General features: G+C 34.4%; 1 protein-coding gene across 1 annotated transcript; it reads left to right on the plus strand.

Annotated features, from left to right (window-relative positions):
* Positions 1 to 7,828: 7,828 nt before the first annotated feature.
* On the plus strand, positions 7,829 to 10,522 carry LOC127132580 (polygalacturonase At1g48100). The gene is made up of 6 exons (XM_051061537.1): positions 7,829 to 8,649; positions 8,906 to 9,073; positions 9,157 to 9,198; positions 9,310 to 9,517; positions 9,614 to 9,695; positions 9,884 to 10,522. Exons 1-6 carry the CDS (start codon positions 8,260 to 8,262, stop codon positions 10,383 to 10,385), a joined length of 1,392 nt encoding a protein of 463 aa, XP_050917494.1. The 5' UTR covers positions 7,829 to 8,259; the 3' UTR covers positions 10,386 to 10,522.
* The last annotated feature ends 6,463 nt before the right edge of the window (positions 10,523 to 16,985 follow it).

Consider the following 16,985-nt stretch of genomic DNA (forward strand, 5'->3'; position numbering starts at 1 on the left):
CTCAGGCCAGATGAGATACGTAGGCATAAGACGCGATGTCTTAGCGAGCACACATCCCCCAACCCATAGGTCAGCCGAGCTACGAAGACTCTGATTCTCATATTCAGATGAGATACGTATGCAGTGGATACGACATCCGCGCGAGTCATTTTCATTTAACCTTTTTTTTTGGCAAACAGCACAAGATAAACCCACACCCTTTAGACGAAAACTACAAAAGTGGATCCCGTAGAGTACTACGGATGCGTAGGGGTGCTAATACCTTCCCTTCGCATAACCGACTCCCGAACCTTAGATTTGGTTGCGAGACCCTGTCTTGTCCTTTCCTTTTTCCAAGTTTACTTCGAGCGTTTCCTTTCCCTCCATTGGGATGAATAACGCACGGTGGCGACTCTTCTGTCTTTTTCTTTCGCCGGTTGTTTTTTTTTTTCGCACTGTATTTTTCAGGTTGCGACAGCAAGGAAACATCAATCTCATCACAAACAACACAAAGGTTAGTGTTAGTACAATCATCACATGAGTAAATATCATCAAGACTAGAAAAAGTTAGAAAATTAGCTGAAAACAAATCAGAATAAGCTTCATCAATAACTTCAGAAAGCAACTCTATTTGAAAAATATAATGCTCTTCCTCGTCAATCTTCTTATTTTTCAGTACTCTTTGTGGGAAAGGAATTGGTGATACATACTTTTTTTCAGCCTCAACAACAATAGAAGGTTCAGGTTTATTTTCAGGTGTTACACTAATAATTTTTTTTTATGGGGCTGGTTCTGTAACTTTTTTGGATCTCAAGGATGTTGAACTCACATTAGGGCCTTTTGGATTAACTACTGTTTAGGCAGGTACTTGGTTTGATCCTTGAGCTTGTTGCATGGCATTCATTGAAGTGACAAGTTGTCCAATTTGTGTTTGCAAAGTCTGAATACTATAATTTGTTCGTTGCTAAAATTGGAGACTATTTACAACCATTTGCTCGACAAGTTCCTCTAGTGAAGATTCAAAAGGTGAAGAGGTGGTTACTTATGGAGGGTTATATGGTGGTGGTGGTGGAAGGGGTAGCATCAATTGTTTCACTAAAGAGGTAAGTTCATCAATTCTGGTTTCTAGAGCTTTGTTGGAAGAATAAATCTGAATCTCATTCACACCTTTTGCTTGGACCACAAAATTATTCCTTGTTGTGAAATGTTGAGAGTTAAGTGACATGTTCTCAATCAAGGATTTGGCAGCAGCTAGAGTCTTATCAACAAGTGCTCCACCACTAGAAGCATCTAAAATGTTTCTTTCCATTGGTAGCAATCCCTCATAAAAGTATTATATTAGTAATTGTTCAGAAATCTGATGGTGAGGACAACTCGACACCAACTGCTTGAATCTCTCCTAGTATTTGGCCAATGATTCCATGTCAACTTGACTAATACCACATATTTCTTTTCTGATTGAAGAAGCTCTTGAAGTAGAGGAAAATATTTCTAAGAAGATTTTTTTCATATTATTCCAACTTGTAATAGAATTTGGCTCAAGATAATATAACCAATCTTTTGCAACACCTTGTAGTGAGAATGAAAATGCTCTAAGCTTGACATGATCTTCAGTAATTCCTTGAGGACTCAATGGTGTAGAACACACAACCTAAAATTCTTTTAGATTCCTATGCGGATCGTCACCTGCAAGACCATTAAATCTTGACAATAAGTGTATTAAACCAGATTTCAATTCGAAAGGTACAACATCAACATGATATTCAATACAGAAAGCATTATAATCCACATCAGGGGCAACAAGTTCTCTTAGAGTTCTTTGGTCAGGCATGTTAAACTCAATAGAAAAGAAAAAAAAATCAACAAACAATGAGAAAACACATAACTAATTCAACAATGCAACAACAAATAGGAAAATACCGACAATATCCTTATTAAGCAAAAACAATTGAAATACAGAAAAAACGATTAAAATAGAATAAAAAATACAATAATACAAAAATTAATTTAATAATGTCAATTAAGAATTTTGAGTTTTTTTTCGGAATTTTCTAAAACTACCAAAACAGAAAAAAATCATAAAAAATAGAAAAATAAGGAATTTCGGATTTTTAGGATGGCGTCCACCATTTAGCACCTAAATAATGGCTTTAGATCCTTGATCTTTTTCTAATGAATCGAAAAAGAATCGGAGTAATCTGAGACGATTTTCTTAAAAACAATTTTTTTATGCTAAAACGTGAAAAAGCCAGAACGCAAGAACGTTGTGGCAAGAATGCTGAAACACAACACCCGTGACTATAATAATTGTTAAAATCTACAAGAGTCCCCAACAACGGCGCCAATTTGATTCGTTGTCACACACGGATCAAAAACGAGTAATTAAGAACGGTAGTCTAGGGAAGCGACACTCGAGTATTGTATCACAAGGACTCTTGATAAACTAACCAAATAAGAAAATGAAATAGGGGAGTTTTGATTCAATTAAGAATAAGTGATTATAAAATGTGATTATAAAAAGTGATTATGGAATAAGTTGATCTACTGGTTTGGTTTCCTAACTTATCATTGGTTAATATAATTTTCACGCCCTAAGTGGATTCTAATCCCTTTTTGATTACAGTAACAATAACAAGCGCATTGATACTAATATATGATACGTGTTCCTAATTTATGAATTAAGCAAACAGTTTCCGAATTAAGTAAACGGGTTAAGCACACGCGAATTAAGCAAACGCGATTATGGAACATATATCAATAGAAATTAATCAACATATATTCTATAGAACTTGAATAAAGCATACAAGACATAGAATAAAATATTGAAAGGAAATACATTTGATTGAAAATTAGGAAACGTCAAAGTATCAGCAGAAACTGATTACAACAGATCAACCTTGTGAAATTTAGTTCTTTATGAAATCTTCTAAGCGATATTGTATCATCAAAATTCAGAATAGGATTCCTGTAGCAGTGAAAGACCTAATATAATAAAAGCGGAATTTGGACCCTTATGGGATCCGACCCGAAAATTACAAGAACCGACCCAAACTAACTATTTTAATTAAGTTTGGAACTTCAACGAATTATTCGACCCTTCTTCATTCCGAATCTGCTTTTGACTTCAACATGAAACTCGTGGTTCTTTCTCTTAGATTTCCAACATATATTAGAACACATAAATCCAACTCTTATAGCTCAAGTTATGATCTGCATACTGACAAGGTATCAAATAAGTGTTTATGTTGAAAATAAAGTATGAAAATAAAGTATGAAAATAAAATAAAGCCAAAAATAAACTTAAATACAAAAACACACTAAAATAGTAAAAATAATATAATAAATTATAGAGTTACCTAAGTAGAATAGTGGAATAATATGCATCAAAATGCACTGATCAACGACCTCGGAGTGGTCGAACGGTGTCTGGTGTCTTCAATTTTATATGTTCCTTGAAGCTTCAGGCTTAATGAATTTGGCGCTTCGAAGGGCCTCCGTTGGTTGGGCGGTGTCCGAGGTTCTCCTCCTTGTGTTTTCTTGCCGATACTATTTGATGACCGGCTTCTTCAGTGGCGCAGCTTGACGTCGGCGAGTGAGTTTTGAGCTCGTCGAATTGCTTTGTCTAATGCTTTGGCAAGGCACTTTCGATCAATGGGGTTGTGATTCTTCGAATTCCTTTTTACGGAGTAGGTATCTACTTCAAGTAGGTTTAGGGTCTGCCTATGGAAACCCTGTCTTGCTGGTTTGCCTTCCTTGAACCCAAAATTATGGTCAGACGTGGACGGTAGGCCAGTCCAGTCTTTCCTTTGGAATGCAAACTCTGAGCGGTGGCCAAATATTGCTATTGACCACTCTCCTAGCATATGAAATATGAAGTATCTTTTTTTAAGGGACTCTTGGTGGACCTCTACTCCGCAATCCGGTTTGGGGAAACCCTGGTGCATCAAATGGATATCTTGTAGTACCCATAAGATGTACCTTGATATTGGATCGATGCTCGGGGTTAACTATGAACATCCGTTATTCAGGCGCCATTAATTATGGATTTACAATATCTTTTTGATGTCAACCCTGTAATCACCCAGGTAGTGGTGGGGAGTATGCACGGAGCCATGTCAGACAGTGGATCGCAAGTCTTCAACCCGACCTTCATGAAAGTTACCTCTGAACCCCAATGAAATCCTATATATGGATCAAAGACTCTTCCTCTTGCTATTTTGTGGAGTTCTCGAGGAAATTAGAGATCTGGATTGTGAAGAACTAGAATAGAAGCGATATTTGATCGTATCGACTATGACAACTCTTTGTGCTCGCCTCTGAACGTTTCATTTTGAAATATGAGAAAGTTGCGAATGGTGAAGAAGGAAACATAAGAATCATAGGTTGATTCACTCCTAATTCAATGGCCTAAAGAGGTTGCAAGCTGGCGAATCAAAGATCTGGATCTGAACCACCTAAATTCAAATATGGAATTTCTGAGTTTGTTCGATGGCATTTGTGAAGAGAACATGATTCTCATGGAAATTGCAGGAACCAAAAGTCGATTCCCATAGACGACGCCACTGTTCTGTTATGGAACCACAAACATATGCTCTATTACCATGAAGGAACCATAAATGAAGAAAGTTGGATAATTGATGATCTTGAATGGTGGCTTTGATCTCCTTTATGGTGGTGCGGGGAGAAACCTGCATGGTTAGCACTCCAACGCCTAAGCCAATTCAAGATTCAAGATGAGTATAATGAAATTGGAGATCTGAGATTGTGTACCTTCTCATAGCATGTAAACTTTTTTTTTATATATTAGATCGATTAAAGTGGGTTTGAGATGAGTTAGGCCTTTATTAATTGGTCCTTTTGGCTGGTCCAAAACTTATATACATATACACAACATGTATGAGTTCAGATCCTCACCAAGAACTACCATATCCCATATATTATCTCCTGCTCAGGGAAAATTTTCTCTTTCGATATTCACATCTCAGGATGGAAGAATTCCATCCTCTTTAGGGCATTCTGAAAAGATACATTCATATTAGAGTAACTAAAATCCATGACCAACACATACTTTTTAAACAAGTGAATGTTCTTAGACTACATCTCACACATATCATCTTGAGGCTTATTCAAACCTTCTCAGACTTCACCTAAGGACTTTTCCATCTTTCCTATTTTCTTATGAGAAGAATCTAAAGCTCTGTTCACTTTGGTAAGAGCAGTCTCTTGTCGAACGAAGCCTTCTGGGCCGATGTCAACATGGTATCCCTATTTTTAACCCCATAGTCAATTCCCAAATGATTGTAACTCATTCCCCATTTACCTCAGAAGCCTAGACGACCCGACAAACTCACTCAAAAGCTAGTTTCTCTCAATAACAAGGGCACGAAGACATTCCTTAAGCCTCTCTTTTTCATTTCAAAAGAATTTGGGCACCAAGACATCACCCTTACCTACAACTTCAAAATCCAAGATAACACACGCCTTGCACATCTGATACGAAATCTCATTCATCTCTTTTTCAAGAACAACTTTTCCCTTGATCGCGAAATACGCATAATCCTTTTTCGAAGACAAAAGATTGAAGATCTCTAGTTGTCTGAGGACCAGGATGAGTCAGGAACACTGAAGACAAGTTTTAAGAGTTCAGTAACAAGCTTTCCCAATGATCTGACCTCTCCGAACGTTGCTCCCCGCTCTAAGGCCTTTTAAAAATAGGCTCTCTGGCTGAGGAAACTCCGTCAACATCTCCTATCCATGTACCTTCATCTATCACTCTTGGAAATGACCCTGAGACATCCTCCCTGGAAGGTCAGCTAAAAGGTCATCACACTTACAACCGTTCTAGATAAACACAAGTTGGGGAAACTGAAACAACAAGATTTCCCAAAGAAAAAGCCTCCTATTGAGACGATGCAATCTCAACCTCAGAAGGAGAATGGGTATTTTTAGACGTCCTCCTTAGTTGGAGCATCAATTTATAGAAATCCATATTTCCTATGAGAAGAACGATAAGTTAAAACACTAGGAATATCTAATTTGAAACAATAAAAGAATAAATAGGGGGGGGGGGGTGTTCCTCTACTCCTTTACCTAAGATATTATGTCTCTCTTTTCTAGTGGCCACCTCCACTAGCAGAAAAATTTATATGTACTATATCTTCTGCTTCCTTGATGCGACAATTAAAGACCCATTACCGTCAATAAAACCCAAACCTTCCCAAAAGGCCACCGATTTATTCTTTAAATATGCATCCTTTTGAGACAAATCATCAGGAAGGTAAAAATAGGGCACCGTTTCCCATCACAATTTCCCAAAGCATGAATGAACACTAAGTAAACATATTGAAAAAAGGAAAAAGTTTGTTATCTTGAAAAGTCACAACATTTGGAGCGCGTAGATTTCGAATCGACTGAACACGAAGAAAGTCATTGAACATAGAAGTGAAACCGAAGAAGAAGAGGAGCGATATAACGTAAGGGTGTATGTAGCAGAAGATAGCACATAAATCCTTGAAGCTTCACAAGTAGGAAGGGTAAAAAAACACCACACTTACCCTTTGGCATTCATATATCTACTGACGTCCACATGATTAGAATTTTAAGATCTGGGAAAACACACCATTACCACTAAGAGTCCTGGTCAAATCTTAATTCCCCACGATACTCGAGTATCCTAAAAATGTCTCCTCTACCTCTAGATCTAGGACCTCGCGGAGAAGTTATGCTATAAAATGTTTAAGTTACAAGACAAGTATTTAATGTGCATGTTCTCAAGGACACATACTTCCACTCAAGGAACTTCCCCGATCATCTCCTTTAGAGTGTGAGTCGACTCAAGTAACCTAAATAATGAAGAAGGACAATCTCAAGGCCGGTCTAAAAGCTCTAGCTTAATCCTAGCTACACACGTGGTGACAAAGACTTTGGGCAACTCTTCTAGATCGACCAAAGACCCCATAAGACCGACGCAACTTAAGAGGCCCAACCCAAAGCCTTCTCGCTGAAGATCCAAAAATAGGAGGAATTCCACTGGAAGGTCGTGCACCTGATCTGAGTCATTAGTTCATTAGACACCATCAAATCAGATCAGACGGCCTCCTACAACCCACACCGGATTAAGCAAGAACAATTTTAATCACTCATCTTATATAAATCTGTCACACGTCATAAACATGTATTCATTCACTTTTTCTCTTGCAAGTTACACATTTTTAACCTCACAAACTTAGGTGTTGAAATACTGAACTTGTAGGTTAATTCCCCTTCACTGCATTAGAGGCTTACACCACCACATTAGAGAAGCGTCTTTATATCATATCACTCATTCCAGTACTAAACAAACATAATCCTTACATTTTGAAAGAGTTCATTTTGTTTCAACTTTAATACTAACACTTGAAATCCTTTTTTTCAAATTTTTGAATAAAAAGTATAACTGAACTTACAACTAATTTACAACCCAAACGGTTCCTAATTAGGAGAAATATTAGACTGATAATTGGTTACACACCTCAACATTTTTCAACATTTTTATGTTACATGAAAATTTCATGATACACACTTTTGTAACAATCTTTTTTCAATACATTGTTATTATTAACTAAAATTCAAGTAACTCTCATCTCACCTCTTTAAAATGTAAGATCCACCAAATAAAAACAAAATTCACATGAACTTCACCATCCAATAAAAAATGCATCTAAAATAATATATTTCTAGCATTGTTTAATTTTCACACCATCATAATGAGGGAACTAAATGCAATCTACACAAAATAAATATATGTGCATGATCATATATATTTGATCACTGTGATAAGTATTAAAAATCATCACAACCATAATTTCAATCGCATCGGCCGCATTTTGCAGCATAATCCGACCGAAACCACAATTTAAAACCATGAGCAGGGTCTTAAAGTCTTAATACACAGCTTAGAATAACAAAACCTGATATGAAAAGAAAACATCAGTTATGGGAAGAACATTAATCTGATTAATTTCTGGTTATTCCGTTTTGCACTTTTCAGAACACTCACTCATATGCACACTCCACATTTATTCCAAAAGTCATTAAAAAATTGACAATTTGAAGATGAAATATACATATACTTTAACAGAACTTCCACTATGACTTTTAATATATAGTAACTTGCACTTTTGATTCTACATCCACTCCAAGAGCTAAACTTGTTGCAACTTGTGTGTTATAGTGCTTGTAGTAAAATTTCTAAGGTTTTCAAACTGAGAATAGAAACAAACTAGTCATTTTTTTTTGAGAATGAAGCATTCTCATAGTTTTACATTGTGTTTATTTTTTCTTACTTTATTTCTTTTAGTTCAAGCTAGACATCATTCTCATAGAAAACATAGGCATTCACATTCTCATAAATCAAATAAAACTTCACTTCCACAACCTCCTCCTCCTGCTCCTCGTGACGATGATAATGGCTACTACAATAATAATGCATCGGGAATTTTCGATGTAAGAGCATTTGGTGCTGTTGGAGATGGAATAGAAGATGATACAGAAGCGTTTAAGACGGCGTGGGACACTGCATGTCAAAATGAGTCACAAGTAGTTAATGTTATTCTTGTTCCTCGAGGTTTCTCGTTCGTCGTTCAGTCTACTATCTTCACGGGTCCTTGTCAAGGTGACTTAGTATTCAAGGTAATAACAAACTTATACTTCCTCGGTCCGAATTTTCTATGGCTACGCAGTTCGTCCAACAACGTCTTAACTGTTGGATCTAGGCTGTACCTTGATCCAGCAACTGAGAGTCAGTTGGACTAACTGTGTAGCAGACATATTATCTACGGCCGTGCATTCTGTCCAGGAAAATTTAATTACTGGACAGACTGTACGGTCGTAGAGAAACTTCTTATTAGATAATTAATAAACGAAATTTTCTGGTATGATCAATTAGGTGGATGGCACTGTTATGCCACCTGATGGACCTGAATCTTGGCCGAAGAACACCGGTAAGCGACAATGGCTGGTCTTTTACAGAATCAATGGAATGTCATTAGAAGGAAGTGGTTTAATAGATGGGAGAGGACAAAAATGGTGGGACCTTCCTTGTAAGCCTCACAAGGTAGTGATGATTTATAATTCTAACAACTTTTCATCTTCAAAAATTTTCATACTAAGTTAAAATCTCACCAATAAATCCCACAGGGATCAAATGGAACAGCATTAGGACCTTGTGACAGTCCAATTGTAAGTTTTCATCAAAACCTTAAATTTCTTCTATATATCTTCTACTACTCAAATTCCATAATGATGAATATAAATTATAATTATGTGTAAAAAAAATTGTACATAATGCAGGCTATAAGATTTTTTATGAGTTCCAACTTGACAGTGCAAGGACTTAAGGTGAAGAACAGTCCTCAGTTCCATTTCAGATTTGATGGATGCAATAATGTCCATATAGATTCAATTTACATCACAGCTCCAAAACTAAGCCCAAACACTGATGGAATTCACTTGGAAAATGTCAATGATGTGAAAATATATAATTCTGTGATTTCTAATGGTTAGTTTCTATAATGTTTTTTTGAGTAACTTTCCTACTTAGTTAATTGCATCAAATGCATTAATAATTTATACATGGATGATTTATCTTTTATAGGTGATGACTGTGTTTCCATTGGATCTGGATCCTATGATGTTGATATAAAGAACATTACATGTGGACCTAGTCATGGAATTAGGTAACTTTTAGTTTTAGTTATTAAATATGTAGCACCGAAACATCTGAAAAGCGTGTCTGCTTCTGTATGAAACCAACACTGATATCTCTGATTACGTTTAATTTGTTTATTTTTTCAAATTATTATTCGTATCAAAGTGTGTCAGTGTCGTGTTTCTATCTAACGATACTTATTTATCTATTATTCAGCATAGGTAGTCTAGGAAACCACAACTCAAAAGCATGTGTATCAAACATAACAGTGAGAGACTCAATCATAAAAATGTCAGACAATGGAGTTAGAATCAAGACATGGCAAGGTGGATCAGGAACAGTATCAGGAGTAACATTCAACAACATTAACATGATTAGTGTAAGAAATCCAATCATAATAGACCAATTCTATTGCTTAACCAAGGATTGCATTAACAAAACCTCAGCAGTATTTGTTTCAAACATTCTTTACACAAACATCAAAGGAACATATGACATAAAAAGTCCTCCTATGCATTTTGGTTGTAGTGATTCTGTCCCTTGCACCAACATAACACTCTCAGAGATTGAGCTTCTTCCATCACAAGGAGATATAGTGAATGATCCTTTTTGTTGGAATGCTTATGGAGATTTGGAGACATTAACTATTCCACCAGTTTCTTGTTTGTTAGAGGGGATTCCTCAATCTTTGTTAGACTATGATGTAGGTCATTGTTGATCAAATAGGTTCTTTAGTTTAAGGAAAAGTGTGTTCATGTATATATATGATTGATTGTTAGGAGTTGTTGGGGAATTGATATTAATATGAGATTTGATTTTGAAGGTTATGTTGTGATTGATGGAGAGTTGTCTTTTTTAATGCTCTTCCTTAAATGTAAACTATGTTGCATGATTATGAAGTTGCTTCTATCTTAGAGTTTAATTTTAGGTCACTATTTTCTACTCTTATATTGTTGAAGACATTGATGAGAAGTGATGCACAAAATTTTAATCTTGAAGTTAATATAACATTAAAATATTAAATTAACATTTATTTTAAAATAAATTTGTTTGTAATTGATATTTATATTGAGATAAATTAATCTAAAATGAGATTAATATCCATACGCTGTGAATGATGAAAAACAGATGTGTACAATTGTTTTTGTATAAAGTTATTTTTAAAAATATATAAGATGAATTATATCACAAAATCTAAAATTTATCACAGTTAAATTATTGTAAAATAAAATTTCATAATAAATTTGTTAGGGAGTAAATGTGACAAAATTTGTCACGGTTGAATAATGACTCTCCTACGTAAAGATTAAAAAAACTTAAATCAACCTTGTATATACATCATGTTTAATGAGAAACTACTATTTTGTCATGTCATACAATTAGATAATCATAAGAGGTGGGATGGTATTGCAAAATAAAAATTCTTATGGGATTTCTATATGTTAAGAGTGATCCATATAAACAAAATAGGGGTGAGAAGTGGAACGAATGTAACAAGTGAGACGACCTTCCACTCCGCCCTTATATTTGGTTTTATTGGATTTCTATATATTAAGCATGATTCATATAGAGTGAGACGATCTTCATCTCCACCCTCCACCCTTAAATTTGGCTCAATTGTATTTGTTTTAGAGGGGTGACCGAGAGTGTGAGATATTATAGCCTTTTGATATAGTTTAGACGTACTTTTAAATTTGGACAATAGTATTATCTACATAATTTGTAATACTAGAATCCTAGTACTTTTAAATAATAATAAAAAATTATCGATATTTTGTAATGTTTGACACGCAGAAAATCAAAATTGGATTCTCTATGGTCAACTTTTTCCTACATTCACACAATCAAATGATTTATAACTATCAGATTGAGATCCGATGATTCACATTTAAATAGATTTTAATTTATAAAATAATAAAAATACAAATTTTAAAATATAGACTGTCTTATCTCGAACAATTGAACATAATATTGTAATTGTGTGAATGCGCTATATCAAAAACTACGGCGAATATGAAACCATGAAAATCAAATATGATATATAATAAAGATAAAAAAAAGACATCAGGGATATCAACAATCAAACCCAAACTAAATACCAATAAAATGAGCACAACTATACATACAACCACAATACATAATACAAATTACTGAAAACCTCGATACTAATGCAAAATATAGGACATTAGAAAAAGAGCATAAGCTAGATCTTCCGGACAAAAAACGGCGAAAATAGTTACCAACCTTCACAAAAGCAACAAGAACACATTAAGAGGAGATCGAAGACACTCAAATCATTATTGGCTCAAATGCCTGATAGAGTTCTTGAGTCATGACGAAAAAGCTAAAGGATTTTTCATATACTTATCAAAATATCATTTTCAAATCAAACGAAGATTTATATCTTCCACGTTCTTCGCAGTCACTAATTTATCTTAAAAATATATTATCATTTCAAAATTTTCAAATCAACTAAATCATAGAATACCAAATCATAAGACATCCTTTCCTAAATTTAGAAGGACCACCAAAAAGAAAAAAAACATCTTAAAAATCAAATAATCCTATTTATTATTTGTGATTTGCATTAGTATGTGTAATCAAATAATTCTATTTATTATTTGCTATTTGCATTTCAATATTATTTGTGTTACTAGTTATGTTGTAACACTTCACATATCCTTAAAAAGAAAAGCAAAAAGAATGTGAGAAGAAGGTAGTTGGGTGCAGAGTGAAAAGACAAATTGGGTTTTGAGTTTTGAGTAATGTACGGCAGCCAGTGGCCACGCTGAGGATGGGTGAGAGGCAGTGTTGGTATATATCAATATAATAAGGGAAAGTATATACTTAAATATAAAGTTACTCTGAAGTGGCTAAATCCAATTGCCATCCACCAAATGCACCTTTTTCTTTTGCTAATATTGACAAAAGTTAACCTCTGAATTCTACATCACTTAGTAATAAATCATTATCTGAGTTATATCACTTATGAGCAAATTAGTCTATAAATTATGTTATCAAGTGTTAAATTAGTCACCACAAGTTAACAATAAGATCAGATTGATTTATGTGATTCAAAATTAGGATTTTTTTTTTCTATTTACAAATTTGAGAGGGGTAAATGTCTAACCTTTAAAATTTTAAGAGAAATTAGTGATTTATTTTGGGATGAGACAAACTCATTTAGTTAGAATATTAAGTTGTACGATCATCATTTAAGAACGGGTATGATATCTAGTGGGAATATTGATACCGATATCGGATATACTATTTTTTAAAAATTTAAGATTATAAATACATTAATAAAAAGTAAGAGTTTTTTTATAAAATATATGAATAGAGAACTAAATGGTTAGGTTTATAAGAAAGCATCACTATAAATTCTTTTAAAAAAGAATAATAATATTAAGATATAGTAACGAAGAAACTAAAATACATAAATATACTATATTGATATTGAAAAAAACCATAAATTTAACTCGAAATTGAATAACGAGAAAAAAATACCACGAGTATCTGGTACCGATTTTTCACCATTTTAGAAATATCAATGCTTTAGAGAACCATGGAATATCATGAAGCGTGTTTCAAGATCTGAAATATTGAAGAGAAAAGTTTCGTTTTTCGCATTTGAGTTTTTTTGGAAGCAAAGATTAATGGTGACACTATGGTTGTTGATATCGGTTCTGTTGTTGGTTGGAGCCTGATTGGCAACTATAGAGATTAACAATGGCAATGGCGATTGGGTTGCGGGTTGCTCGACTCTCGGGCCCATGCTAGTTTGAGTATAAGGTTGTTTTGGGGCCCGAAATGAATTTTTTTGAATTTCAATAATTATAATATTATTCTCAATCTCTTTGCTAATATGAAAGAATGAGGGAAGTGTAGCGGTAAATTCATGATCCTCAAGCTATGGATAAGTTAGAGATCAAATAACAAGAGTCGCCACCGCGCTTTTATTGTTTCCAAGGGAAAAGGGAAAAAGTACGAACAAAACCCAAAAGTAAGAAGTTTTCAAATCAAAACTAATAAAATGTCAGAGATTACAGGTAAGTGGGTTGGTTACACAGAGGGAAGGTGTTAGCACCCAAAGTGTCCTAGGTACTCCTAGGGAGCCCTTTTTGTGTGCATATGTATTTGGTACAAAATGATGTTTACAAACAAATAGAATGAGGGGATGAGAAAAGAATTCATTAATTATATTTTTGTGTTTGACAAGACCTTCGGACTTGTGTCTACGTACCAACATAAAAATGAGGGATCAAAACCTCGTAGTTCGTGATACAAATTTCAAAGTGGATGCATTGCTTTTACTAAAAATTAAGTTTGAAAGGCACAAAGGCCTGAAAATGGTTTGAATGAGTTAGTTCTTTTGGGTTTTTCTGAAAGTTTAAGTCAAGTATGGTTAAGTGTATTTACAAATTTGATTTAAGAAAAGAAGTTTGAAAATGCAATGGCATAAGGCCAAAGTTTCTATCTTTTTGCAAAGTGATCAAAGTTTAGAACAAAATAAGTTCAACCAAAGAAGATTTTAATCATGTTGCAGATGAACTCAGAGGGGTCTTGAATGATGTATCAGATGAAGTTCCAAATTGAAAGCACTTGGTTTCACAGAAAGTTGGCATTGGCCAAGTCCTTTAGCATATGAATGTTGCCTAAGTTCTAAGTCCATTTGTCCAAGATCAAGCCAACAGTCCACACAAAAGTTTTTTAGGGTTTTTGTTGTTATTATGTACATTAATGGTCAAAGACTATACAAACAAGCAAAGTATACACAAACAAGATATATCACACAATATGGTCCAAGTGGACAAAGTGAAAATTGCATTAACATAAACAATTAGAATGATATGAATAATGGCAAATAAATAAGGACTAAAATTAAATGACATTAAAGTAAATGGCTTGAAATTAAAAGATAGTTATTAATGAGTTAGAAGTTAGTATTGTTTTGCTTTTGCTTTTCATTTTTAAGTCATTCTTTGGAGAACACTCAACCCACTTATCACAAGCATGAATCCTTGAGCCAAGACATCTTCCAAAGGAAGGAAAAAAGACCAAGTTTCCACACAATACCATGAAAGAGGGGAGACTTACAATCTCACTAACTAGAATGATATGCCTTTTGTGTCACAAATTTAGCGCTATGTTAAGCAATCGTAATTGGACTTATGTAGAAGTCACAACTATTTGAGGTCGAACAATAGAATTTTGGTGTTAATGCATGTTTGAGACATAGTATAATGTACTATGCTCATGAAACATACCACACACAAAAAGAATATGCAAAAGAGGTGGCCTAATCTCATCCATACTCATGTTGATTTTACAATCGACTAGCTTTAGGACTTTGAGATATCATAGACCAAATGAGATGAATGCATAAAGAAGGGGAATGAGATGAAGAGGGAGGGGAATATATCAAAACTCAAATTGGTCAAAGGAGGACTTTTACAAAATTAATATCATCCATTTATTTTGGGAGATGGAATGTACATTCTATCAATCCCCTAAATCCAATGATATTAACTTGACAAAGTCAAATCAACCTTGACCAAGGCCCAACAACAAGAGTCAAACTCAAACAAGTCATCACAATTGGTCAACACAATTAATTGGCATTTATTCAAATTAAAAAGACTAAAATAATGCATTTTAATTAAATATGGTTTATCAAATTCCTAAAACCTCATCAAAACACCAAAGAAATGGTCATGAGATTTATCATAGGTCAAACAAGGTCAAAGGACCTTGGAGAAAAAAATTCAGAATTTTTAAAGACTTAAAAGTATTTTTAAACAATTAAAAATAATCATAAAATCAATTAAATCATGAAAAATATTAATAATGATCCAAAAAATAATTTTAATTCAGAATATGAAAGAGGAAATTATTTGAAATTATTTGGTGAAACTCTCATATTTTTTGGATCAATATTAAAATTAATATGAATTAATAAAAATAAAAGGATTAAAACAAAAATCAGAAAATGTGAAAAAATGTGAGCCACTTGATCTCCCTCATTAATTGAGGTGGCAGATCAAGTGGCCTAGAATATGCGTTCCATGATGCACTGCAGTCAACGCGGCATAGGCTTGGTAATCACAATGGACGCATGAGATTAAAACATTTTAAAACAGATCAATGGCTCTGAACACTTCCAGCGCATCGCCGGAGTCCAAAGGCCGGTCATATTCTCCGGTGACCCTGGCCGGACTGGTTCACTCATCACCATCAAGAAAATGAAAAAGGAGGACATGATCTGAAAGAAAAAATGGCGTAGAGCACGAATCTGACCTCAATTTTAACTAACTACACATATATAGAAAGATATAAGGAGTTGAATTTTGAGGTGTGTCAACTGAGTTTCTTCGATTTGACCTCTAAGCACCTCAATCTTCTTGCCTACATTGGTAGGACTTCAGACAACCAAATATCCAAGAGAATTGAGTAGAATTGAGAGAGAATCGAAGAGATGAAGTTTTCTGAAAATTACCTTCAATGATGTGCAGTTCTTGATGTGGCTTGCTCCAAACACGATCTGATCACACTTGAGAAGCTAGTAGGAAGTGATTAGAGAGGTTGCAAGGCTTTGGATCTTGGAGTTCTTGAATCTCCAACAGTTGAGATTCAAACTTAAATTTCAAATTGAAATTTCTCAGGTTTTCCTTTAGAATGAGAGGGTTTCAATTGGGGGCAAGAGTTTGCGCGCAAAGTCTCTCTCAAATGAGCACAGAGGTCATGTATTTATAGCATGAATGAATGATATTTGCACACTTTAAAAAACTGTCCAAAATTAGCAATGTTGATGGCACGAGTGCATGGGCATGTACATGCCCATGATGCAATGCAAAAAGGTCCAAAATGATTCCAAATGAAGTCTGAATGAAGCTTGAATGGCAAGGCATTGTGAACTGAAGTTTATGCAATTGATTCTTTCCAATGATGCAGCCCTGTTAAAGCCATGCACGGACCTAGCAAACCTCATCCAAAATGCATGAACTTGGGTTCTTTGGAAAACTTGGATCAAGGGGAACAAGTTTGATGTTCAACACTTTTTCATTTGGAGTTTAGAACATGGAGAATTTTGAGGTGGAAGTTTGGAAATTTCAACATGTTGAAATTTTTTCTAAGTGTCAAGCCATATATCTCAATATTCCACATTGCTTAACTTTTTATGTGAGATTCAAATGAGAAAAGTGTCTTCATCAAAGTTGTGGATATTTCAAAGGACTTCAAAATGGTCACCAATTTCATGTCATTTGGATTTGGAATGATAGAGTTATACATTTTTGAAGTTTGGAAAAATCACTTATTT

The sequence above is a fragment of the Lathyrus oleraceus genome, chromosome 3 (genome assembly GCF_024323335.1).
Source record: "Lathyrus oleraceus cultivar Zhongwan6 chromosome 3, CAAS_Psat_ZW6_1.0, whole genome shotgun sequence".
NCBI lineage: Eukaryota > Viridiplantae > Streptophyta > Magnoliopsida > Fabales > Fabaceae > Lathyrus > Lathyrus oleraceus.